Source organism: Hyalella azteca, unplaced genomic scaffold, assembly GCF_000764305.2.
Source record: "Hyalella azteca isolate HAZT.00-mixed unplaced genomic scaffold, Hazt_2.0.2 contig13225, whole genome shotgun sequence".
Classification (NCBI taxonomy): Eukaryota; Metazoa; Arthropoda; class Malacostraca; order Amphipoda; family Hyalellidae; genus Hyalella; species Hyalella azteca.
In genome coordinates, this window is record NW_025943154.1 from 79,046 (window position 1) to 107,039 (window position 27,994).

Here is a 27,994-nt window from a genome sequence, read left to right on the forward strand (position 1 = left end):
TCACGCCCCAGTCTCAGGAGCCTCACCACAGCCATCACTGTCACTCACCTTCAGAGCTCGGGACGCCAGCAAGGTAAGGACGATGGTGTCCCTGTAGACAGCATCACGCCCCAGTCTCAGGAGCCTGGCCAGCTGCAGGAGGCGCCACCACAGCTGCAGGCACGTGTGGGGGCGACGCTCCACGGCGCCCGCGATGAAGCTCACGCGGTCACTGCACAGGCGCACTGCGCGGGGACACACTTTAAGGTTTACAAACACTGAATGCAAATGTTTTTTCTTAAATTAGTGTAGTTTTAACTCGTGTCTACTTTAAGTAAATAACATTTTTCTCTCGCGTTTACTCAATGCAAACGTTTTTTTTTCAAATTAGTGTTGTTTTAACTCGACTTCACTTCAAGAAAATAAAAATTTTCTCGCGTGGACTCAATGCAAACTCTTTTTTAAATTAGTGTAGTTTTAATTCGACTTTACTTCGAGAAAAGATCATTTTTCTCCCGCGTTTACTCAATGCAAACTTTTTTCACATTAGTATTGTTTTAACTCGACTTTATTTCAAGAAAAGAACATTTTTCTCTCGCGTTTAATTAATGCAAACGTTTTTTTTTCAAATTACCGTCAAGTGGGGTGACTTCGGCTACCACTACAACAGAAACAAATGGCAGCAAAACAAAATAATAAACGTTGGCCAAAGTCACCCCGGTGGCCAAAGTCACCCCGGTGGCCAAAGTCACCCCGGTGGCCAAAGTCACTTTGGCCAGCGTTTATTATTTTGTTTTTCTGCCATTAGTTTCTGTTGTAGGTGTGGCCGAAGTCACCCCCGGTGGCTGAAGTCACCCCAGTTGACTGTAGTGTTGTTTTAACTCGTCTTTACTTTAATTAAATAACATTTTTTCCGATCGTATTAGTGCTGCCTTGAACTCGCATTTACTCAATGCAAAACATTTTTTTTTTCAAATTAGTGTTATTTTAACTCGACTTTACTTTAAGTAAATAAAATTTATTCCTCTCACATTAGTGTTGTCTTGGACTCGCATTTACTCAAATTAAACGTTCTTCACTAAATAGTGTTGCCAAAACATTCCATTGTTTACCGAAAAAACTATACCAATTGCAATTCTGGACCCGCGAAATTTTCTAAGTACAGTAAAATCAAGTAAAAATCCATATTAAAATATCTCGTCGTATTTTCAGAATCTGCGGGTTTTTAAACAGTAAAATCATGGCAAAAAAAAATATAACTCAGTGCTCACTGCAGTGAGTGACAAAAAGCGCGTCCGTGACGTGAAGACACGGACGGACGTCACGGACGGACATGGCGAGCACAATAGCGCCTTTTTCCATAAGTGAGAAAATGCGCTAAAAAAACACCCCCTACCCTGCAGAGGGAGCGGATGTTCGTCGAACTCGTGCAGGATCTCGAGAGCTGTCATGAGATCCTTCTCGACCTGGACTTCCTCTTGCAACTCTGCCTCATCGGCCTGTAGCAGGTCCAGGCAATGCCTGCAACGGTCACAAAAACAAATAAGCCGTCAAAGGCCGTACGATCAAAATTTGCCAAAACACGTAGCGACTCAAATACACGTGGTGGCCCATATATAGGTGGCGGTCCATGCAAGAACACGTAGCGGTCCACGAACATGTAGCGGCAGATTCCGCAACTGTGATCGGCAAGATAAGCTTGAGATCCGAATGATAAATAATAATAATTCTACGTGGCGTCTGGTTCAAACGAACTGCAAGGGCACCTTTCACATGAGTTTAATAGCAACCAAAAATAAATAGACACGAGAAATATGAGAACGGATTAAAATGACTAAGCACTTGATTCTTGGGCTCTACCAAATATAGCTTCGTCATTAGGCATCGACGAAACACCTTCAACGAACTCATAAATATTTTTTATAACACGGCTCTCGACTCAGAAATTTAATCATTTCACAATGCCTCAAAATGAACATTGAATTGTCATAGAATTCTCATCATCACCGCAACACTAAGAGTGAGTGAGGGCTTTACACCTTTCAAACACTATTAAAATTAGTTTTTTAGCTTCCAAACATTACATAGAAAGGGGTAAAATCAAAATAAGTACTTACGCATGACGCTCAATAAGTTCCAAATTTCGTCGCCGTTTTGCACCGAAATTTCAAGTGAGAATATCATTCAACAAATACAATATTTGATTAAAGTTTGACATGTCTATGTGAAAATTTAGGATTTTGAAATTTTTAACATCAATGAAACTGTAAAACCACAAATGCTGGCAAAAATCCCTAAAAACTAATCTGCTCATATAACAAGTACACCAAGAATTTCAAAGAAAAAGAAGACGCCAAGAAAGTTCACGTCTTCATTGAAAACGTTTCTAAGACCAGCTCCACATTCAGTTGAAAAATTTAGAGGATACGAGTACAATCAACAGAAACGGTCGATTTACGCTATAAATATAAAATCTTTCTAATATTAAATAAATTGACATTAAAACTCTTTAATACAAAACAAATTAGTGTAGTTCATTTTAACATTTAAAATGTTAATGCTAAAACTTTTTACTATTGACCCAACAGTAGCAACGTGCTTAAAAAGTGCGTTTTGGTCGGTTCCGTTACGGTGGATTTTCGCACGCATGGATCCCATATTTTATCCACGCGACTACTTTAGACCTAAATAATTCGCACAACTTTTTAAAAATGATTAATAATACAACTTTTCAAAAAAAGAATTAATACAAAAACCTATTAGGAATGAATTAATACTACAACTTATTGAAAAACAATTAATACTACAACTTTTCAAAAATGACTTAATACTAAAACCTATCAAAAAAGAATTAATACTAAAACTTTTAAAATGAATTAATACTAAAACCTATTAAAATGAATTAATACCGTACAACAACTTTTCAAAAATGAATTAATACTACAACTTTTCATAAATGATTTTTAAAAATGAAATAATAAACAACTTTTTAAAAATGAAAAAATATTTCACCTTTTTAAGAATGAATTAATACTACAACTTATTAAAAATGAGTTAATAACACAACTTTTTCATTAAGATACTATTTTTAAAAATGGATGAATTAATAATATAACTTTTTTTTATTAAGATCCTAAAGAAAGTAGGGCTGACCTGGCAAGGTCCAAAGAAGGGTCGCCGTAGCGCTCGGCGGCGTTGAAGTAACCACGGGCCGCGTCCAGCACCAACTGTAGGGACAGGGGGTAGCCGACCCCCTCCAGGTACGGGTTGGGGGGCTGTGTAGGGGTCAGGGGCCTGACACCCCCCTGTTGGGGGTTATGGGGCTGGGGAGGGGTCAGCAACATGAAGTTAATGCTCAGCGCTATGTACTCGCTCTTGCCTGATGTCAGCAGCGCCTCAGCAACGCTCTGTGTGTTAAAAGAAATGAATTATAGTTTAAAATAAACTTTCATTCTATGACATAATTCTAAAACACAATCCCTCAACGGCGCTGTATTCCCAAAGTCCATTCAAAAAATATATTATAAAAAACGTTAGCGTTAACAATATAACGTCAGTTTGAAGGTGCAATCAATAACGCTTTATGTTTTTACTTCCGTCTCACATTACTTCCATCCACATTACTACCTATGTAAACTAGCAACATGAAACTATGTTTTGCACTTGAACAATTATAATACTATGAATAATAAAATTAATAATAATAACAATAATAATAAATAATAGTAATAATAATAATAACCTTATAGCAGTCACTAGGCAGTGAGCAGAGCAGCAGCTTCTGCTGCAGCTCCAGCATGTCGTGCAGCAGCGCCCGCCACTCACCCAGGCTCACGAGCGACGGTCTGGCAGAACATTACCAATTATTATTGTTATTATTCTAATGAAAAAATTAAAAATGTCTTTAATAAATGGTCATTATAGTTAGCGTGAAAAATATTGCACGATTCTTCACAAATTTTTGATAATGTTTGTATGATATAATACTTACTGATACATGCACGAGGTAACAACAACAGATATATTATGCTTCATCCAAAATTCGAAGATGAGGAGACGGTAATTAAAAAATGTTTAATATATTTAAACGTAACGATGGAATGGAATAACGAGCACTTAACAATTTTTTTATATTCCGGCCTCTGACCTCTTGAAAGGCGTGCGCGCTAGTCTGGTGTAGAGCAGCCCTACCTCTTGAGGGGCGTGCGCGCTAGTCTGGTGTAGAGCAGCCCTACCTCTTGAGGGGCGTGCGGGCTAGTCTGGTGTAGAGCAGCCCTACCTCTTGAGGGGCGTGCGGGCTAGTCTGGTGTAGAGCAGCCCTACCTCTTGAGCGGCGTGCGGGCTAGTCTGGTGTAGAGGTGGCGGGCGGCGGTACACGTAACGTCCCGCAGTTGCGAGGGCAGCGTGGGCACCCCGCGCGTCTGCAGCATCTCGCACGCCCACAGCTGCAGCTCCAGCAGCTGTACGCGCTCACGCACGCAGCTGTACACGTGCAATTCATATTTAAACGTAATAATTTGCTACTAGATATTTCATGTACATTTTACATACATCTTTATTTCCTGATGACCAGGTCTGCTGCGCATTTTGCTATACGCAGAAATTGCTCCAGCAGGCAGCTGTACACGTCCAATTCATGTACAATTCATTATGACATAACACAATATTTTTCTACATACTAGAAATTTTACGTACATGTCATTTTTATTTCCTCAACACATAAATGTATCTATATTTTTTATTGGCTGAGAAATAAATTGATTAGTTGCTATTTAAAGAGAAAAACACAATAATTTGCTACATGAAATTTTACGTACATTTCCTACATATGTTCTACTTAAATTTTACATACATTTTACCTATATGTTTATTTAATTAGTACATTAAATGTATTTCTTTATTGGCTGAGAATTAAATTGATTAGTAGCTATTTAATGAGAAAACACAATAATTCGCTACATGAAATTTTATGTACAAGTCCTATTTATTTCCTTAACACATTACATTTATATTTTATTGGCTAAGAATTGAATTGATTAGTTTCTAATTTAAAAAATTTTAAGCGACTGATCTGAATTTGAATTAAAATTAAAAATTCTCCATTTAAGCGAGTTATTAATTAAAAAGAAAATATTTAACCAGCCATATTTAAATCAAAATAAAAAATTCTCAATTGAAGCAAGTTGTTAATCAAAAAGAAAAATTATAAGCAACCATCTTTAAATAAAAATTAAAAATTCTACATTGAAGAGTGTTATTAATTAAAAATAAAAATTTTAAGCAACTGAATTTAAATCAAAATTAAAAATTCTACATTGAAGCGAATTATTAATTAAAAAAATTTAAGCGACTGAATTTAAATCAAAATTAAAAATTCTCCATTGAAGCGATTTATCAATTTAAAAAATTTTAAGTGACTGAATTTAAATCAAAATTAAAAATTCTCCAATGAAGCGAGTTATTAACTAGAAAGAAAAATTTTAAGCGACCATATTTAAATCAAAATAAAAAATCTACATTGAAGCGAGTTATTAGATAAAAATTAAAAAAAAATTTCTCCATTGAAGCGAGTTATTAATTAAAAAGAAATATTTTAAGCGATCCTATTTAAATCAAAATTTAAAATTCTCCATTGAAGCGAGTTATTAATTAAAAAGAAATATTTTAAGCGATCCTATTTAAATCAAAATTTAAAATTCTCCATTGAAGCGAGTTATTAATTAAAAAGAAATATTTTAAGCGATCATATTTAAATCAAAATAAAAAATTCTTTTTGAAGCGCGTTATTGGACACACTCGTCGGGGGCGGGAGGCAGAGCGCGCAGGATGGCGTGCGCGGCAGGGAGCTGGTCGAGGCGCTCGCAGGCGTATACGCACGCCACGGCGCACGCGTGTAGCGCGTCATCCCCCAGCAGATCCTGAGACGACCGCGCCAACTGTGCGCACAATAAACGGCGTCATAAGTACAATATATACCATTATATTACACAATATACTTTAAATTTGTAATTGCACAAACCACACACGCCATTATAATTACAATATATACAATGATATTACACAATATACTTTCAATTTGTAATTGCACAAACCACACACGCCATTGTAATTACAATATATACAATGATATTACAAAATATACTTTCAATATGTAATTGCACAATATGTTTCACCAGCACACGTTATTACAACAACGTTATTAAAACACGTCATCACAAACACGTCACCGAGATGACATGTGTGACTGACAATGATAATGTACATGATGACTTACAAAATGGCAACAAGTGCCTCGTTATTTGGACAGCACTAACAGATTTCTGTGAGTGTAAGACTGACCATGACGACGTCCATGATGTCTCACAAAAAGGTAACAAGTGCCTCGTTATTTGGGCAAGACTTGCAGAAGTATTTATATAATTAGTCTGCTTATTATATCGCAAGTTCACAAGGAATTTAAAAGCAAAGAAAACACCAAGAAAATTCACCATATCGATATTGAAAACGCATGCAATATCGATATGGTGAATTTTCTTGGCGTTTTCTTTGCTTTTAAATTCCTTGAAGACTAGCAGATTTCTGTGAGTGCGAGACAGACCAAGAGGATGTACATGATGACCCACAAAAGGGCAACAAGTGCCTCATTTTTTGGACAAGACCAACAGATTTCTGTGAGTGTGAGACTGACCAAAAGGATGTACATGATGTATAGAAGTGTCTCGTTATTTGGACAAGACTAACAGATTTCTGTGAGTGCATGAGAGACCTGGAGGATGTACATGATGTACAGAAGTGCCTCGTTATTTGGACAAGACTAACAGATTTCTGTGAGTGCATGAGAGACCTGGAGGATGTACATGATGTACAGAAGTGCCTCGTTATTTGGACAATACACTAACAGATTTCCGTGAGTGCGAGACTGACCATGGCGATGTACATGATAACCAGCACAAGGGCAAGAAGTGCCTCGTTATTTGGACAAGACTAACAGATTTTTGTGAGTGTGAGACTGACCATGAGTACGTCGGTGACGTGGTCGAGATGGTGTGGGGCCAGGGAGACGAGGTACTCGGTGAGGAGGTCGTCACGAGACGAGACAGACGAGGTCTCGCAGCGAGACAGGTACGGCAGCACCCACTGACGGAGGCGCTGCAGTAGCTTGCTCCCGTCGCTCTAAACAACAAATTATAATTAGTCATCAGCACCACAATTATTATGATCAGGATTGAAAATAATCATAAGGATAAAAATCATAAGGATGAGAATCGTAAGGATAACTTGCTCCCGTCGCTCTGACCAATAAATTACAATTATTGATCAGCATCAAAATTATTTATTAACGCGAAAATTACAGTAATCAGCATCAAAATTACTTTGATTAGTATTAAAAACAATCGTAAGGATAAAAATCATACGGATAAAAAGCTCATAAGGATAAAGATCATAAGGATAAAAATCATATTTATAAAAATCGCCATAAGAAATTACAGTAATAAATGCAAAAATTACAGTGATCAGCTGATCATTGTAATTTTCGATGAATTTTAGCGTGAGCCAGAGCAGCAGACCTGGTCTAGCATGAGCCAGAGCAGCAGACCTGGTCTAGCATGAGCCAGAGCAGCAGACCTGGTCTAGCATGAGCCAGAGCAGCAGACCTGGTCTAGCATGAGTCAGAGCAGCAAACCTGGTCTAGCATGAGCCAGAGCAGCAGACCTGGTCTAGCATGAGCCAGAGCAGCAGACCTGGTCTAGCATGAGCGCAATGACGCGTGATGGCGGCAGTAGCGTGAACTCCTGTAGTGTCATGTGAATGAGACCGGCCTCGTAGACCAGCACCTCCAGCGAGCTCAGGGTCTGCACCAGCCCCTCCAGACCCTGACGTCATTTAAAACTATTGATTATTGATAATCATTAATCAATTTATAATAATATTTCTTATTTATAGATTTATTACATTTATCTCATAACATTACTTATCATTACAAACTATTTTTTCAACTAAAAAAAACACAACATTAATAAACACCATTTCTGGTTTGAACTACAGAACAACAAACACAATGATTATCTAGGGACATGAAATTTTAAATGCAAATCAGTGAATAATTTTTTTTCAAATTTGCATGCCTTTCAGCCTTCTAATCACTGTACCCTCATAGAAAACACTCGTCGTTTCTAGGCATTAAATTCCGCTATAATTATCCTTCTTTTCTGTAAATTATTTAATTAATACATTAATACAATTAATACATTTTCCTTACTCGCTAGAAAATTTTTATTCCTCATACAGCTGGAATTGCTAACCCCTTTCATCAATATGATCCATACATCCATATCTCCATAGCAGACCATCACATTCTACTACTAACACAGCCGTTCATTATTGATATCGATATTAATACATTGTTTGTTCCTGTCCAGTTTCCTTTTCTCATAATTAGTTTCATTTTTGAGCTTCATTCCTTCCATAGCATTCTCCCCTTAATGGCACGTTTTCAACAATGAAAAAGATAAACGTTTTCTCTTATAAAATTCCCCCCTCAATGAACCGTTTTCTACGCTGAAAAAGAAACCCGTTTTCCCTCTTCAAATTCCCCCCTCAATGAACCGTTTTCTACGCAGAGAAAGAAAACCGTTTACGCTCTTCAAATTCCCCCTTAACAATCCGTTTTCTACGCTGAAAAAGAAAACTCGTTTTCTCTTATAAAATTCCCCCCTCAAAGAACCGTTTTCTACGCTGAAAAAGAAAACAGTTTCCTCTCTCCAAATCCTCACACTGACCGGAACATTTTTTTCCCTGCCGAGCTTGAGCAGATCCAGCGCCGAGTCAACTAATCCACACTCCATTTCCAGCTGACGAGCTCGATGCAGGTACCAGCTACTGACAGCTTCGACTGACAGTAGCTGCTGCTGACTGTCAACACTGTCAGGTATCAGGCTCTTAGGTCCTGACACTGCAGCGTACAGTTCACACGCGTCAGCCACTGCTTCACTCGGACTGTTACCAGGCGTTACGCTGAAATATTACATTACAATAACTACAATATTATTAAAATTAAAAAGTTTATAACGGACAAGAATTTACTTAATATAGAATTTTTAAAAATTACAGTAACTACAATAGTTTTAGTAATTTTATAAAAATTAATACGTTTATCACGGACAAGAATTTACTTAATATAGAATTTTTAAAAATTACAGTAACTACAATAGTTTTAGTAATTTTCTAAAAATTAATACGTTAACACGAACAAGAATTTAATAACTATAGAATTTAAATAATAAGTGCGTTGATTACTGATTGTCAGACGATACGCACGCGAAATATTCCATAATGCATAATAGGTAGGAAGAACAAAATGAAGCTTATTATATCATTTACTCATATTTCACCAAATTATTGATATCACCAAATAAATCACAATATTATATAGTCTCCCCAGCAAATTATGCAGAGTACTTAACAGTATTATACTGTGATACCTGAACTTACGCACTTAATGCGTTCCGTGCCAGGTTCTTATGAACCAACACGTGGATGCCCTAACATTTTGCTTGCCCGAACAAAGACCGTTTCATTGCGTAATTTACAGATGATAATACAATTTAAATTGATAATTTAAATAATAATGGATAATTAAATGTATAATTTAAATAATAATGGATAATTAAATGTATATTTTAAATAATAATGAATAATTTCTCGACATAACTGAAGCACAGACTCACGTGTCGGGAGCCTCGACCTCGCACCAGTCAGGCGTCCTGAGCGCCTCCCCCTGCCACTGTACCACAGAGCCGTCCACGTCACACGCTGGCAACAGCGACCTGGCATACAAGTATGAGTGATGTATGGGTGTTATATGTGATATATGGGTGTTATATGTGATATATGGGTGTTATATGTGATGTATGGGTGTTATATACAACATAATATGGGTATAATATGTGACCCCCCTGCCACTGCACCACAGAGCCGTCCACGTCACACGCAGGCAACAGCGACCTGGCATATAAGTATAGCATTATGTACATTATGTAACCTGCGTCAGTAGGTTACATAATAGTTATTTTAGTTGTGACTGTCAGTTGTAACTCTGTCAATAACTCTGTCATTCAATCACTGATGACTTTTTAAGCTAAACTCTCCAATCACATTCCAGAAATCACCCTTGAATTGTGATAGCATGCCGGTAAGGGTTTTTGAGTGCATTTTAAGAGAACGGAACCAGATCTCTACTGTAAGATTAATTAGTGAGAACATAAATTGTAACACTAAACAGCCAAAGTTTCAATTCTAACATTAAGTAGCCAGGGCTTCAATTGAAACAGTAAGTAGCCACAATTCCAATTGTAACATAAAGCAACTGAGCTTCAAATTACCATGGAGAAATTCGAGTTCTATTTGCAACACAGTTATATTATTATATAATCCTTTTTAATATTACGTATATCACAACATCAAGAACTAAACAGATAGAAATGACGAATATCAGAGCCCAGTTTATTTTATTGTATTGGTACAATAAAGTTAAATTGATAATTTGTCAAGTGTACATTTTCCAACAACAAATATCGAATTTATATTTTCAAAATTGGATAAATTAACAAGACATTATGAAACAAACAAAACAAGTGAATTCATTTGTACAATGCATTCATTCATGCCTATCTTGTACTCGTATTCATGCCTCACTTGTCCTCACAACCCACTCACGCCTCACTGTACTCACATGCCTCACTTGTACTCACAACCCACACATGCCTCACTTGTACTCACACCCCACCCATGCCTCACTTGTACTCACACCCCACTCATGCCTCACTTGTACTCACACCCCACACATGCCTCACTTGTACTCACACCCCACACATGCCTCACTTGTACTCACACCCCACACATTCACACACGCCTCACTTGTACTCACACCCCACTCATGCCTCACTTGTACTCACACCCCACACATTCCCTCATGCCTCACTTGTACTCACACCCCACACATTCACTCATGCCTCACACCCCACTCACGCCTCACTTGTACTCACACCCCACACACGCCTCACTTGTACTCATAAGGCCGTAGTGTGGGAGGCAGATTAGATAGCAGTGCGAGGCGGTGAGGCAGCGTATCAGGACCATGATAGGTCCACATCACAGCCACGGCGTCCACGTCACCGGCCCTAGCAAACTGCTGGCACGCGGCCACGGCGCTCTGTGTCCTCAGGGACAAGTAGCCCTCCGGCGTGTACCTCTCCAGCGCCAGGTGACCGCCCCCCAGCAGCGCCTGCAGGTTATTTAGAATAAGCAAATAACAATAAATAATTTACAATAAGCAAATTTACAATAAGCAAATAACAATAAGCAAATTTACAATAAGCAATTTACAATAAGAACTTTACAATAGGCAAATAACAATAAGCAAATAACAATAAGCAAATAACATAAGCCAATTTACAATAAGCAAATAACAATAAGCAAATAACAATATGCAAATTCAACATAAGCAAATAACAAGTGCAATGTTAAGGTAGATTGTTTAGTTTTAAATATTTTAAACGTGCAACGTGAAATAATAGTGATAATACGAATATCGCTTTCTCATATGTAATTTTAAAGATTGTGGAGTATGTAAATTTCACAATCTCATAAGTAAAGATTGTGGAGCTTTCTATATTTTAAATCTGCAACGTGAAATAACAGTAATAATACGAATACTGCTTTCTCATGTGTAATTTAAAGATTGTGGAGCTTTAAATATTTCAACATGCAACGTGAAATAAAACTAATAATATGAATATCGCTTTCTAATTGATATTCATATTATTATTCATATTATTTTCTTTATTCCTATTTCTTATTTATTCATATTTCTTTCTAGTGCAGCACCACTAGAGTGCCCCCACCACTAGAGTGCCCCCACCACTATAGTGCCCCCACCACTAGAGTGCCCCCAGCACTAGAGTGCCCCCACCACTAGAGTGCCCCACCACTAGAGTGCCCCAACACTAGAGTGCCCCACCACTAGAGTGGCCCAAACACTAGAGTGCCCCGACACATGTAGCTGCCACAAGAGTGCCCCCAACACTGAAGTGCCCCCATGGGGGTATCTCACCTCATATGTAAGGAGTCTGTCGAAGTATCTGAGCAGCAGCTGGCGGGTCCTGACCAGCTGCAGCTGCGCTCGATTTAAATCCTCCCAGTCAATCTAGGGAATCAAGGGAAAAATAGAAAAAGTAATAATAGGTAACAATAATATAATAAACTATACAATTAACCTATAAAATAACTTGTTACAATAATATTCAATGTACTTCGCATGCAAACAAAATCGTTACGTCAAATTGCCCAAGTTTAGTGGTCAACTGCCTAGTCAAGTGGTGAACGGCCCAGCATGAAGAAGAACGGCCCAGTGAAAAGAGTAACGGCCCAGTGAAAAGAGTAACGGCCCAGTGTAAAGGTGAGCGGCCCAGCGTAAGGGGAATCACTAAGAAACACGACAAGTTCACCTGCTGGCGAAGGCGCTGTTCCTCCTGTAGGAGGTCGTACCGCTGGTCCTCGTCCTCGCAGTCATAGAGCGTCACCTCGCACTGCCACGAGTTTGTTTCCTCACAGGCACCGAGGCGCTGCACAACCTGAGCAATTATGTCAAAGTTATTAGAATCAACTTTTCAGGAACTGGGGCCATACACTCAAAACTCGTTAAGTGAACGTAAGTACTTACGCTCTATTTTCTTGTCTACGATTGGTGGATGTGGCTTGAAAGACCGTCTATGATTAGCTAATGAACTTACGATCTCTTAACTTTTTTTTAAGTATAGGCCCTGGGCATTAACTTCAAAGTTATAATAATTAACCTGTCAGAATCTGGATATTGATTTTAAAAATATTGGAATCTTCACATTTCACGTGGCAAACCGTAGAGCATCGGCTCACCTTAAGGCCCGTGGCACGCAGGCCGTAGAGCAGCAGCTCACCTTAAGGCCCGTGGCACGCAGGCCGTAGAGCAGCAGCTCACCTTAAGACCCGTGGCACGCAGGCCGTAGAGCAGCAGCTCCCTGGCAGGCAGGAGCTGTGAGGGCACCACGTCGCAGCACTGCTTCAGTACCCATGATCGCGCCCGCACTTTGCTGAGGTAGTCGCTGATGCTCTCCAGGGTTGCGCCCGAGTGTGACCACTGCGCCTGGTATACCAGGTCGCTGTCCAGGCTGGCGAGAAATAAATCTTGAGAGAGAAGAAACAGAAAGAAACAGAAATGAACTTTGTCAACGCAGTCGAAAGTCCCTTTGACATCTTTTATTGCTGATCAGGCTGGTCAGAAATAAATGTTGTCAACGCAGTCAAAAGTCCCTTTTGACTGGGTTGACATCTTTTGTTGCTGATTATCCTGCCCAGAAATGAATTTTGTCAACCCAGTCAAAAGTCCTTTTACATTTTTGGTTGCTGATTAGCCTGCCCAGATATGAATTTAATCAAAATGTCTTCCAAGACCTATTATCGCTGTGCACTCTGACCATGAAGATGGCTGTCAACGCTGTCTATAGTCTGTCAAGATTATTTTACTTCATTTTGCAGCATTTATGCTACGGGATTGCTGTGAACGTGATTAGAGAATGCTTCTTGATTAGAGAATTGTGTCCTACTTCTACGTTATTTCTAATTTTCTTTTAGTCTTGATGTAGTGATTGCAACCGAAACTATGTTTATCGATATAAGGGGTTGCGTCAACCGTATTTATAGTTATTTCAAGACCACCAGTTATTTCGTCTCATCAATCGTATGTAACTCTCGATAGAGTTTTTAAATAAACAATTTAAACATACTGTCAGGTTTCTAGCACGAGGGTCGGCTCGTTGAAAAGTTCTCACGCTGGCAGCTAGGCGACGAATTGACAAGGGAAAAGATACAAACATTTATCAGTTCAACACTTATATACTTAAGGACAGGAAATAATCCACTCTAGTACAGGACTGACGTTCGAGCTAGATATTATCTCCTAACATGCACGACATGGTTACTTGAGGCTAACCCAGCGAGAGCAATTTAAGGGGGGGCTAACATGAGAATGATAATACTTTAATCGGTTCAAAAGGGTTTACATCACCGAGCTTGTTGAGACGTTCTGGTCCCAGGTGAAGCTGCAGGCTGCCTGTCTGTTGTCGTGGTAACGACAGTAACGTTCCCGGAGTCGGGGATGCTCCGCGAAGCCTCCTTCGCGATCGTGACTTCGGCAGTCGTCGAAAACCCTAGGACATGAGTATTCTATACTCCTGCTCCTTTATTTTGTTATAGAAGAACAACTCACCCATAAGTGTGGGCCAGCAGCAGCGCCTCGCCGTACTCCTGCTCCTTTATTTTGTTATAGAAGAGCTGTTCAGGCGAACTGCTCCTGAAGAGCACGAGGCGGTAGCGCTCCTCCAGCAGGTGGCTCTCCAACACCAAGAACCTGTCATAGCCAAGATAATTGTTAACAAATTACTAATAACAGTTATCAATTTAACCACAATATTTACTAACAAATATTAAGACCGAATTTTCTCCTCCAGCACGTGGCTCTCCAACACCAGAAACCTGACAAAGCCACGATGATTGTTAACAAATTTATAATGACAGTTATCAATTTCACCACAATATTTACTAACAAATATTAAGACCGAATTTTTAACCTAGAGACCTAGCGTCGCAAGAGAGTCCCGGAATGATTGATCATTAACTAACTTAGATCGTTGAAATAAACTAATGAGGCAATACGAGGCGAATACCAAAGCTACTTAGTACCTAGGGTTCATCAACTAATTAACTTTTATCGTGTTAATAAACTAATGAGGCAATATCAGGCAAATACCAAAGCTACTTAGTACCTAGGGTTCATAAACTAATTAACTTTTATCGTGTTAATAAACCAATGAGGCAATATAAGGCAAATATCAAACTTCATTTCACCTAGGGTCGTCAGTGAGCCAGTAAAGAAGGCGCCAGAACATGAGCAGCAGGCGCCTCATGAGGCGCACGCCAGGGGCGCCGCCCACGCCAGGGGCGCCGACCTCGCTATTGGCGCCGCCCTCTTCCTCAGAACCTCCAGGTTCGGGGAACTCTTCAGCGCCTCCTTCAGGACCTCCTTGCCATTGTAGCTCTTCAGTCTCACCGCTCTGTGTAGACATTATACAGGTACACAGCACTACAGCACTGGCCATCACTGCTCTGTGTGGACATTATACAGGTACACAGCTCTACAGCAGTGGCCATCACTGCTCTGTGTGGACATTATACAGGTACACAGCTCTACAGCAGTGGCCATCACCGCTCTGTGTGGACATTATACAGGTACACAGCATAAGCAGCGGCCATCGAACCTAGTTTGCTGCATAACACAAAAATGTCAAGTATAAATTGCAATATATTTATAATAATAAATATATTTGAAATAATAAATAAATATATAATAATGGTAGTAATGCCCTGCCCATTAGTAGCGTACCGGTGGAAGGCCGTGGCTGAAGGTGCCGGTGACGGTGCGCTGTCGCCGCCCCAGGCTGCGCTCCAACTCCAGGCACAGGAACTGAGCCCCACAGGGGGCACTCACCTGTCATAAGACGTTATGAATTAATAACATCAATAGTAAAATAATTAGAGCACTGTACTAGAAATAATAACATCTGTGGTCATTAAAGCGCAATACTAGAAATAATAACATATGTAGTCATTAAAGCGCAATACTAGAAATAATAACATATGTAGTCATTAAAGCGCTATCCTAGATATAATAACATCTGTAGTCATTAAAGCGCAATACTAGAAATAATAACATCTGTAGTCATTAAAGCGTAATACTAGAAATAATAACTTCTGTAGTCATTAAAGCGCAATACTAGAAATGATAACATATGTAGTCATTAAGGTGCTATACTAGAAATGATAACATATGTAGTCATTAAGGTGCTATACTAGAAAGATCTGTGGTCATTAACTATAGTGTTATACTCTAATTAAAAACATAACAAATCGTTGGGCTGTGGACTGCCTGGTTGGGGTTACGTATGGCAGGGTTGGGGTTACATATGGCAGGGTGGGGTTACGTATGGCAGGGTTGGGGTTACATATGGCAGGGTTGGGGTTACGTACGGCAGGGTTGGTGTTACATACGGCAGGGTTGGGGTTACATACGACAGGGTTGGGGCTATGTACGGCAGGGTTGGGGTTACGTACAGCAGAGTTGGGGTTACATATGGCAGGGTTGGGGTTACATACGGCAGGGTTGGGGCTACGTATGGCAGGGTTGGGGTTACGTACAGCAGAGTTGGGGTTACATACGGCAGGGTTGGGGTTACATACAGCAGGGTTGGGGTTACGTACAACAAGGTTGGGGTTACATACAGCAGGGTTGGGGTTACGTATGGCAGGGTTAGGGTTACGTATGGCAGGGTTGGGGTTACGTACGGTAGGGTTGGGGTTACATACGGCAGGGTTGGGGTTACGTACAGCAGGGTTTAGGTTACATACAGCAAGGTTGGGGTTACATACAGCAGGGTTGGGGTTACGTACGGCAGGGTTGGGGTTACGTATGGCAGGGTTGGGGTTACATATGGCAGGGTTGGGGTTACATACGGCAGGGTTGGTGTTACGTACGGCAGGGTTGGGGTTACGTTCGGCAGGGTTGGGGTTACGTACGGCAGGGTGGGGTTACGTACGGCAGGGTTGGGTTACGTACTGCAGGGTTGGGGTTACGTCCAGCAGGGTTGGGGTTACGTACGGCAGGGTTGGGGTTATGTACGGCAGGGTGGGGTTACGTACGGCAGGGTTGGGGTTACGTACGGNGTGATGAATAGGGGGTGATGAATGGGGGGAGGTGATGAATGGGGGAGGTGATGAATAGGGGGTGATGAATGGGGGGAGGTGATGAATGGGGGAGGTGATGAATAGGGGGTGATGAATGGGGGGAGGTGATGAATGGGGGAGGTGATGAATAGGGGGTGATGAATGGGGGGAGGTGATGAATGGGGGAGGTGATGAATAGGGGGTGATGAATGGGGGGAGGTGATGAATGGGGGAGGTGATGAATAGGGGGTGATGAATGGGGGGAGGTGATGAATGGGGGAGGTGATGAATAGGGGGTGATGAATGGGGGGAGGTGATGAATGGGGGAGGTGATGAATAGGGGGTGATGAATGGGGGGAGGTGATGAATGGGGGAGGTGATGAATAGGGGGTGATGAATGGGGGGAGGTGATGAATGGGGGAGGTGATGAATAGGGGGTGATGAATGGGGGGAGGTGATGAATGGGGGAGGTGATGAATAGGGGGTGATGAATGGGGGGAGGTGATGAATGGGGGAGTCTCACATCACCAAAATTATGGAGATGCAAGGATATATAACACATAAAATATTGATAATATATAATATAAACTCAAAATGTTGACCTCATGCTATGTCAAAAACGCGCAGAGTAAAATTACGGTCAAAAACACATATCAAAACGCCACCATGTATCCATCAAAGATGAATAAATGGTGAATTAGCTTGAACTTCTAGTTGCTTTTAAACTTTAAGTGAACTCTTACTTAGCTATCGGTTTAATGAGAGACAACAGCTTGGGTTCATATTCAATGAAGATATGGCGAATTAACATAACCGTCTAGTTGCTATTAAACTTTCAGTGAACTCTTGTTGAACCTGATGCTTAATGAGAAGCAATAAGTTGGGCTTAATGGGCTTATAATATACTTAATGAGAGGCAATAGTTTGGGCCTAATGAGCCTACACTACAGACATAATGAGAGGCAAAATCTTGGGCTTAATGAGCCTACACTACAGACATGAGGGGCAATATGTTAGCTTAATGAGCCTACACTACAGACATGAGGGGCAATATGTTAGCNCTACACTAAAGACCTAATGATACATAATATACAGACCTAATGAGCCTACACTACAGACACAATGAGAGGCAATAGCTAGTCCCCCACCAGGAGTGTGGTGAGGAGCGTCGTGGCGACACCACCACTCCACCCCCACTGGCAACTCAGGCCGCAGCTCCCTGCCTCTGCTGCCCTCTGAGGGCACACAATATATTACCCTCTATATTATTATTACCCTCTGAGGGCACACAATATCTCATAGGCACATAATACCCTTCGTTAGATAAAAGCTGATATAACAATATATCATGGCTTACTATTCCAGTAAATACAATAATACCCTTCGTTAAATAAAAGTGAAATAATTATATATCATGGAATTATTATTCGAGTAAATACAATACTATTTAGAATAATAATAAATATTTAAACCGCTTTACATATTATTAGCATAAGATTTGTCAGGCTAAATGAAAGTAATAATATAACCAAGTTCATGGTCATGGCATATTTCCTTCGTTAAATAAAGCTGATATAATTATATATTATGGCATTACTATTCGAGTAAATACAATATAATTCAGAATAATAATAAATATTTAAAATGCTTTACATATTAATATCATACAAGATTTGTCAGGCTAAATGAAAATAATAATATAACCGACTCAATAGGTAATATTATTCACATTTATTTCAATATTATTTAAATGATAATAAACATATGAGTCGTATTACACATTGGCATCAAATTATCTCTATTAATAATGTATCAATTCAATGATAATAATTAATAATGCATCAATTATATATAATCCAGCTGAGTCGCTTTACATATTAGCACTTAATAATCTCCATTAATAATGTATCAATTCAATGATAATAATTAATAATTATTAATGTATCAATTCCAGATAATCCAGCAGCGCTTACGTGTCGGCAGCTTGAAGGGCGCCGAAGACTTCAGAGCTGCGGCGTCAGGCTGGTCCTTCAGCAGCCAGTACCTGAAACATCGTCAGCCACTACCCTCCAGCAGTCACTACCCTCCAGCAGTCACTACCCTCCAGCAGTCACTACCAACCAGCTAAGGACTTTATTGGATTTCTTGAGGGCGGGATAGATTCGAGTGATCAAGTCTGAGTCCGAGACAAACAAACGACTTAATAATACGATAAAGGGTATAATAATAGGACGGAGAAAAGACTTAATAACATGATAGACGAACGACTTGATAATTGGTCAGGCAAAGAACTTAATAATAGGACACAGAAAAAGTTTGATAATAGGACAGAAAAAATATTTAATAACATGATAATAACATGATAAACGAAAGACTTGATAATTTTTCAGGCGAAGGACTGATAATAGGTCAGGCGAAGGACTTAATAATAGGACAGAGAAAAAAACTTAATAACATGATAAATGAAGGACTTGATTATAGGTCAGGCGAAGGACTTGATAATTGCTCAGGCGAAGGACTTAATAATAGGACAAAGGACTTACTTGGACTTCCTGAGGGAGGGAAAGTGCCACACGGACACGGCCCCCGAGAGGTGCAGGGCGGCGAGATGCTTGCCGCAGGGCGACACCCTGACGCTGAAGGCGCAGCTCAGGGGCGTCGCTGGGGGCACGAGCGTCGTATACAGCCGCTGCGCCAGGGACACTGACGGCGGCTCGTAGCTGTCGTCCTCTGATAGACTCGACACCTGCGCACCATTTAAAATAAACAATCAATGAAATAAATAACTGAATATCAATGAAATAAATCAATAAAATAAATAACCTGCGCCAGGGATACTGACGGCGGCTCGTAGCTGACGTCCTGTGGTAGACTCGACACCTGTGCACCGTTTAAAATAAACAATCAATAAAATAAATAACTGAATATACATGAAATAAATCAATAAAATAAATAACCTGCGCCAGGGATACTGACGGCGGCTCGTAGCTGTCGTCCTCTGGTAGACTCGACACCTGTGCACCGTTTAAAATAAACAATCAATAAAATAAATAACTGAATATACATGAAATAAATCAATAAAATAAATAACCTGCGCCAGGGATACTGCCGGTGGCTCGTAGCTGTCGTCCTCTGGTAAACTCGATACCTGCGCACCATTTGTCACCATCAGGAATAACTGCTGCTACGGGTACTTGGACGCTACGTGTACATAGGACGCTAGGTGTACTTGGGCCGCTACGTGTACTTGGGACGCTACGGCTGGTAAACTCGACACCAGCGCACCGTTTGTCACCATCAGGAATAACTGCTGCTATGTGTACTTATTACGCTACGTGTACTTGGGCCGCAACGTGTACTTGGGACGCTACGTGTACTTGGGACGCTACGTGTACTTGGCCGCTACGTGTACTTGGGCCGCTGGAGGTGATGACACACCTGCTGGAGGTGATGACACACCTGCTGGAGGTGATGCCCACCTGCTGGAGGTGATGACCCACTTGCTGGAGGTGATGACCCACCTGCTGGAGGTGATGACACACCTGCTGGAGGTGATGACCCACCTGCTGGAGGTGATGACCCACCTGCTGGAGGTGATGCCCCACCTGCTGGAGGTGATGACCCACCTGCTGGAGGTGATGACCCACCTGCTGGAGGTGATGACCCACCTGCTGGAGGTGATGNCGCCCCACCTGTACAACACGCTACACGCCCCACCTGTACAACACGCTACACGCCCCACCTGTACAACACGCTACACGCCCCACCTGTACAACACGCTACACGCCCCACCTGTACAACACGCTACACGCCCCACCTGTACAACACGCTACACGCCCCACCTGTACAACACGCTACACGCCCCACCTGTACAACACGCTACACGCCCCACCTGTACAACACGCTACACGCCCCACCTGTACAACACGCTACACGCCCCACCTGTACAACACGCTACACGCCCCACCTGTACAACACGCTACACGCCCCACCTGTACAACACGCTACACGCCCCACCTGTACAACACGCTACACGCCCCACCTGTACAACACGCTACACGCCCCACCTGTACAACACGCTACACGCCCCACCTGTACAACACGCTACACGCCCCACCTGTACAACACGCTACACGCCCCACCTGTACAACACGCTACACGCCCCACCTGTACAACACGCTACACGCCCCACCTGTACAACACGCTACACGCCCCACCTGTACAACACGCTACACGCCCCACCTGTACAACACGCTACACGCCCCACCTGTACAACACGCTACACGCCCCACCTGTACAACACGCTACACGCCCCACCTGTACAACACGCTACACGCCCCACCTGTACAACACGCTACACGCCCCACCTGTACAACACGCTACACGCCCCACCTGTACAACACACTACACACCCCACCTGTACATGGTAGCAGCCGTAATGCCGTGCTGGTAGCAGCTGTCCAGCGTACAGCGTACGTATGTCTGGTAGCCTTCAGACGCTGACACGAGGTAACTGCGTACGACGCCGCTGTACTCTACGCACAGCACCTCGCACAGCCTGCACATGATAAGTTTTTAATGATTTTTCATTAATAAACATCACTCACCACTTTTCACAACCTACACATGATGAGTTTTTAATGATTTTTCATTAATAAATATCACCTACCACGTTTGCACACTCTATTTTAATTTTTACAATTATCTACACTATACAGGGAAATATTTTAATTAATGGCATGATTTCACTGATTCAATATACACTCGATTATAATTCTCAATTTTAATACAGGGTTATTCTAAATGACGGACCCAATTTATCGAATTTGGATTTATCGACGTATAAATTTTAAATGAATAATTTATACACCAAAGGTGTAAAAAGTATTCGAAGTATGAATTTCAAACTAATACTTTTTACATCAATGGAAAGGAAAAGATTAAAATTTTATTTTTTTTATTAATGTTCAATACTGTCCCCTTGTCCTTTCAGGAAGTGACAATCAGTCACTTCCTGAGCGTTGTGTAGGACGCATAGGAAACGAAGATCGAGTTCAACACTTCTGGGGCCATACTTTCAAAATTCGCTAAGTGAAGGTAAGTAATTAAGCTCTATTTTTTTCGTCTATGATTGGTGGATTTTGCTCGAAAGGCCGTCAATGATTGGCTGATGAACTTACGATCTCTTAACTTTTTTTTGAAAGTATAGGCCCTGGCCACCGAGATCACCTGATCTTATGTGACTATTTCTTATGGGGTTACGTGAAGGAAGCTGTTTACGTCCCGCCTCTACCAGCAACTCTGTTTACGTCCCGCCTCTACCAGCAACTCTGTTTACGTCCCGCCTCTACCAGCACCTCTGTTTACGTCCCGCCTCTACCAGCAACTCTGTTTACGTCCCGCCTCTACCAGCAACTCTGTTTACGTCCCGCCTCTACCAGCAACCAGCAACTCTGTTTACGTCCCGCCTCTACCAGTCCCGCCTCTACCATGCGCCTCTACCAGCAACTCTGGTTGCTCTGAAGAACCGTATCACTGCTACGGTGCACTCAGTAACAGAAGATATGATTTCTCGTGTGGGACGAGTTTGGCTGCCGTTTAGACTTTAGAGGTTTGCCGTGCAGCACAAGGGCGACAAATTAAATATATATAATTATGTAAACAATTTTAATCTCTACATTGATGTAATAATTATTCATATGGAATTTGAACTCAAATAAATGCTAATTCATTAAATTTGGTCCATCATTTAGACTAAGCCTGTATAATTGCAGGTCGCGAATTTGGAAGTACATACCAAAATCTAGGTTGAAACACCCAACACGTTGACTCTGAAGTGGTACATATGCGTACCACAAAGTGCAGGTCTTCAGGACGTAGTGGTACATAATTCAGGATTTGCGAGATTAACTAAAAAACGGCCAAGCGCGCGACCAAAAAAGGCCAAAAATGACCAAAAAGCCTATAACTCAATATATGCTTGCCCGTTGTAAAATATATATACGTTAGTCCGGAATAAGATCCGGTGTAAAAATTCAATTTTTCCAGTTTTTTAAATATAATTAGGAAGCACCCCTATCGTAAACCTTAGTAGGCCAACGCAATTGAAAAAAACTAAATTGCGGAATTTGTCCGGAAAAAAGACCGTCTGGCAACCCTGTTTAATAATAGCACAAGAAATGAAATAATAGTACAAGATGAAACAATCGGAGTCAACGTGTAATTATCTGTCAATATTAAATTCGTGCCACTGACCACTTGTCTTACCATTTACAAGAGGGGTCAGGGAATATCAGTCAATATCAAGTGCCAGCCACTGACCACTTATCTTACTATTTACAAGCTGTCTCTTATACACATCTAGATGTGTATAAGAGACAGCCTGTACACGCTACACGCCCCACCTGTACAACACACTACACACCCCACCTGTACAACACGCTACACGCCCCACCTGTACAACACGCTACACGCCCCACCTGTACAACACGCTACNAATATCAGTCAATATTAAGTGCCAGCCACTGACCACTTATCTTACCATTTACAAGAGGTTTAAGGGAAAATGGTCAATATTAAGTGCCAGCCACTGACCACTTATCGCCGGGGAGGTTGTCTTCATTGATGACGAGCGCTGCGATAGCGCCACGAGGCTCGGAATATACAGCCCCTTCTGTGTACCTGTGTTGTGAATAACATAACTATGTTTATTATAGATACTTTAGTGTCTATAACATGACTATGATTATTATAGATACTTTAGTGTCTATAACATAACTACGGTATTATAGATACTTTAGTGTCTATAACCTGTCTCTTATACACATCTAGATGTGTATAAGAGACAGCTTTAGTGTCTATAATAATCATAGTTATGTTATAGACACTAAAGTATCTATAATAAACATAGTTATGTTATAGACACTAAAGTATCTATAATAATCATAGTTATGTTATAGACACTAAAGCTGTCTCTTATACACATCTAGATGTGTATAAGAGACAGGTCTATAACATAACTATGATTATTATAGATACTTTAGTGTCTATAACATAACTATGATTATTATAGATACTTTAGTGTCTATAACCTGTCTCTTATACACATCTAGATGTGTATAAGAGACAGACATAACTATGATTATTATAGATACTTTAGTGTCTATAACATAACTATGATTATTATCTGTCTCTTATACACATCTAGATGTGTATAAGAGACAGACATAACTATGATTATTATAGATACTTTAGTGTCTATAACCTGTCTCTTATACACATCTAGATGTGTATAAGAGACAGCTATAACATAACTATGATTATTATAGATACTTTAGTGTCTATAACATAACTATGATTATTATAGATACTTTAGTGTCTATATCATAACTATGATTATTATTGATACTTCAGTATTTATTATACAATTCGATAGATGTACGGTATAATTGTACATCATAGATCATTTTATTTATTGTTGTATGCAACCAGAAAAAGATTCTTCAACATAACGACATATTAGAAGACTATTTTAGTATTAGATTAAAAGAAAAATATCACAAATTTAAACATTTTGGAATTGAATGTTATACTATCACCATCAATTTGATAATAAAATATTTCATGACTTATTATAAAATAAAATATTTATGCAGACTGGATTTGATGGGCTACAAATGCAAGCCTGGTGACAATATGGGCAATAATACCTTATTTTAATTATTGAGGTCGTACAGCTATTGTCAAAAACAATTTTGACTTTCAAAGTTTGAAATCGTCAGTAGCTGTATCAATTCTACTTGTGATAAGACAACACAAGGTTGATAAATTGGTAGATAAATGAGTAAAGGTAGATAAATGAGTAAAATTAAATTGGTCGATAAATTGGTAGATAAATTAGTAGATAAATAAAATTGGTAGATAAATGAGTAAAGTAGTTAAATTAAGTTAGTTAAATGAGTTAAATTAAATTAGTAGATAAATAAGGTAGGTAGGTAGGTAGGTAGATAAATTAGTATAATTAAATTGGTAGATAATAAGGTAAAGGTAGATAAATGAGTCAAATTAATGTACCTAGGAGGGTAGATAGTGTAGAGCAGCTGTGCTAGGGTAGAGAAGAGCTGCACTACCCCGTCACTGTACGACACTGCCACCACACTGCCACTGCCTGCCCACGCCACCACCCGCCACTGGGGGTGCTGGTCCGGATGCACTGCAACAAATTCAGTTTTTCTTAATTAAATTAATTAAATAAATGTCATTTAAATGAATTAAATTAATGTCCATACAATTTATTCTTCATCATTTTTGCATCATATATATAGTAAGAATAGATTATACCTATATAGATTTTATACTTATAAGGTCGGGTCGAGATGCACTGCAACAAATTCAGTTTTTTGAAATTAAATAAATGTCCACACAATTTATTTTTCATCATTTTCACATCATATACCATATATACTGAAAATAGATTATATTCATTTGTTCTTAATTGAATAAATATGTCTAAACTATATATATATACTGAAAATAGTTTATATATATATATTGCATTCTTCATCATTTTTGCATCATATATATACTGAAAATAGATTATACCTATATAGATTTTATATTTTCAAGGTATTCATATATTTTCATATATACAAATAAATAGATTCTCATGGGCAATAGATAATTTCAGGATACATTCATATTTCATCAAGTTTAATTCATGCCAGGAAACATAGCAGGCATTTATACAGGTTAAGATTGCTTCAGTGGTTCAGGAAATATTATCAAACACTTTGCTGTATAGTCTAATCTTAGTAATACAATTAAATACATCAATATAATGAAAAAACATTAAAGCCTCATTTGTATGAATTATAATGTTAATTTTTATATACCATATTTCAATTATATTTATCTTATAACACAAAGATAATTTGTGAGTAATCGTTTCAATACCAAATCAACATCAAAGTCAGGCTAAGATAAAAAATTACACTTCAAAAATGTAATAAATGTCATTAAAGATAAAATAAAATAATTAACCATCAGAGGTAAAGCCAGAGTTACGAATTGCCAATGTAAGGTATTACCAATAATTAGTCAGAAGATGAGTACAAAAAAGAAAGTATCTTACATGCATCTGTCAGAGTCATGAGATGCCAATGATAGTTCAAATAATGATGGTTAGACAACATAAAAAGTATCTTACATGCATCTGTCAGTCATGAGATGCCAATGATAGTTCAAATAATGATGGTTAGACAAAATAAAAAGTATCTCACATGCATCAGAAGAGCCGATGATGTCCTGGAAGTCATGCTTGGCATGTCGTATTTCTAGGAGAGACTCCTGTAGGATGGCCACCACACCTCCTCCCGCAGCGCAGTAGTTCAAATTCCAAGAGCATTTGCAGCCCAGTACACTGAAAAAGCCAAATTCTTAAAAATAGTTTGTAACTAACTTAATAATATAGTTTAATAATATAGTTTAACTTAGTTTAATACCTAGTTTTTAACTAACTTAGCATAGCATATCATTCATGGCTTTTCAAGCAAAACCTACCTACCACAGACAAGAAATTAGCTGATACGTAAGAGTACTTATGTGTACTTAAGCTAGTTTTGAAAGAACAGCCCTAGACAATCTTTTATTTATTATTTTTAAAAGTAAACAAGTCTCATACTTAGATATTTATGTGTACTATAGCTAGTTTTGAAAGAACAGCCCTATAGACAATCTTTTATTTATTATTTTGAAAAGTAAACAAGTCTCATACTTAGATATTTATGAGTACTTTAGCTAGTTTTGAAAGAACAGCCCTGGACAATCTTTTATTTATTATTTTGAAAAGTAAACAAGTCTCATACTTAGATATTTATGAGTACTTTAGCTAGTTTTGAAAGAACAGCCCTAGACAATCTTTTATTTATTATTTTGAAAAGGAAACAAGTCTCATACTAAGATATTTATGTGTACTTTAGCTAGTTTTAAAAGAACAGCCCTATAGACAATCTTTTATTTATTATTTTGAAAAGGAAACAAGTGTCGGACTCAGAAATTTGAGAGGTGAGCCTGGGTGTGAAGGGTGATGCAAAACTCAGCAGCCCTTTTGCCGTAGACAAAATCTTGTGAAGACTTGCAGTTTGGCTCCCCTTAGGTCCATTTGTTCCAGCACCACTGCCTTGTGCCTGCTCATAACCTCATGTATTGGAAATTCTGCATACTTTCAATAAGCAAAAGTTATTTAAATGAGAATTCATTGCATGAAAAACAATCATATGTTTCTTTTTTAAAACTATCAATTATGCATGTACTTTGCGACACCATACAATACACTTCTAATTCACCATTTTCATTTTTCAGAATAGTACTTTAAATGAACTTCAATAGTTTTGTGCCAGGATTTTATAATCAGACAATAAAAAAACTTTGCTTCCCCTAATATCCTGATGTTAACACCAGAGTAAATATAAATTATTTTGTGCATCTACCAAAATTTTATAAGAAAACAGTGGAGAAAAAGGTATGTATGCATCATTCTTGAAATTCTGTAAGGACAAATTTAACTCAATTTATTTCTGCATTACTGTTTGAAGCAATATTTTACAGTTCATTACACTGAGAAATTTTTCAGATCTTGCATCCCATAAAGATTTACAAAAGCTCATTGTTCACTTTACAAACTTTCAATATATATTTTTATCAACAAAAGAATGAATTATGCTTTCATTGGACAAAAATTGCCACCAAATTCACAAAAAAATAAACAGTAGTCAACAGACATGAAAATGTTAGAGGAACCATATACTATAATGTACCTAGACAATCAATTTGCAGATATTTTTATTAGAAAATAAAACATGAGTTTTTTTAACAATCAGACAATTGAGGGTGATGACAATACAATATCACTGCAGTACCAACAGATGGAAACCAATTTTCAATCAGAAAACACATGTACTTTAAGAGATACACAAGCAGTGGAATATATACGTAGTTATTATGTCGAATACCGTACTTATTTATGAAGACTTACTTCAGGAGATTGAGGAACAATCCACTCGGCAGTGTTTCGTAGTTCATAGAGAATATTCTCAGAAGAAGTCATTTTCATGAGAAATTACATACCATTACAGAGAAATTACATACTAGAAGAAAGGAGCTGAACATTGATCTTTAATTATACTTGGTAGTTGACTGATTTGTA

The 27,994-nt window shown here is 39.2% G+C and overlaps 1 protein-coding gene across 1 annotated transcript; it reads right to left on the reverse strand.

Moving 5' to 3' along the window:
• On the reverse strand, window positions 1-27,994 carry LOC108664986 (NBAS subunit of NRZ tethering complex). Its single transcript, XM_018151697.2, has 29 exons — window positions 27,824-27,994; window positions 26,839-26,975; window positions 26,070-26,209; window positions 24,865-25,003; window positions 23,386-23,472; window positions 21,204-21,349; window positions 20,230-20,483; window positions 19,749-19,829; window positions 19,335-19,480; window positions 18,765-18,835; window positions 17,940-18,026; window positions 16,498-16,553; window positions 15,455-15,559; window positions 14,920-15,125; window positions 14,282-14,422; window positions 12,995-13,184; window positions 12,486-12,611; window positions 12,092-12,184; window positions 11,043-11,263; window positions 9,708-9,806; window positions 8,760-8,994; window positions 7,722-7,853; window positions 6,994-7,152; window positions 5,776-5,915; window positions 4,303-4,461; window positions 3,722-3,824; window positions 3,133-3,386; window positions 1,376-1,500; window positions 1-224 (listed from the first exon to the last, which is right to left on the reverse strand). Exons 1-29 carry the CDS (start codon window positions 27,899-27,901, stop codon window positions 1-3), a joined length of 4,134 nt encoding a protein of 1,377 aa, XP_018007186.2. The 5' UTR covers window positions 27,902-27,994.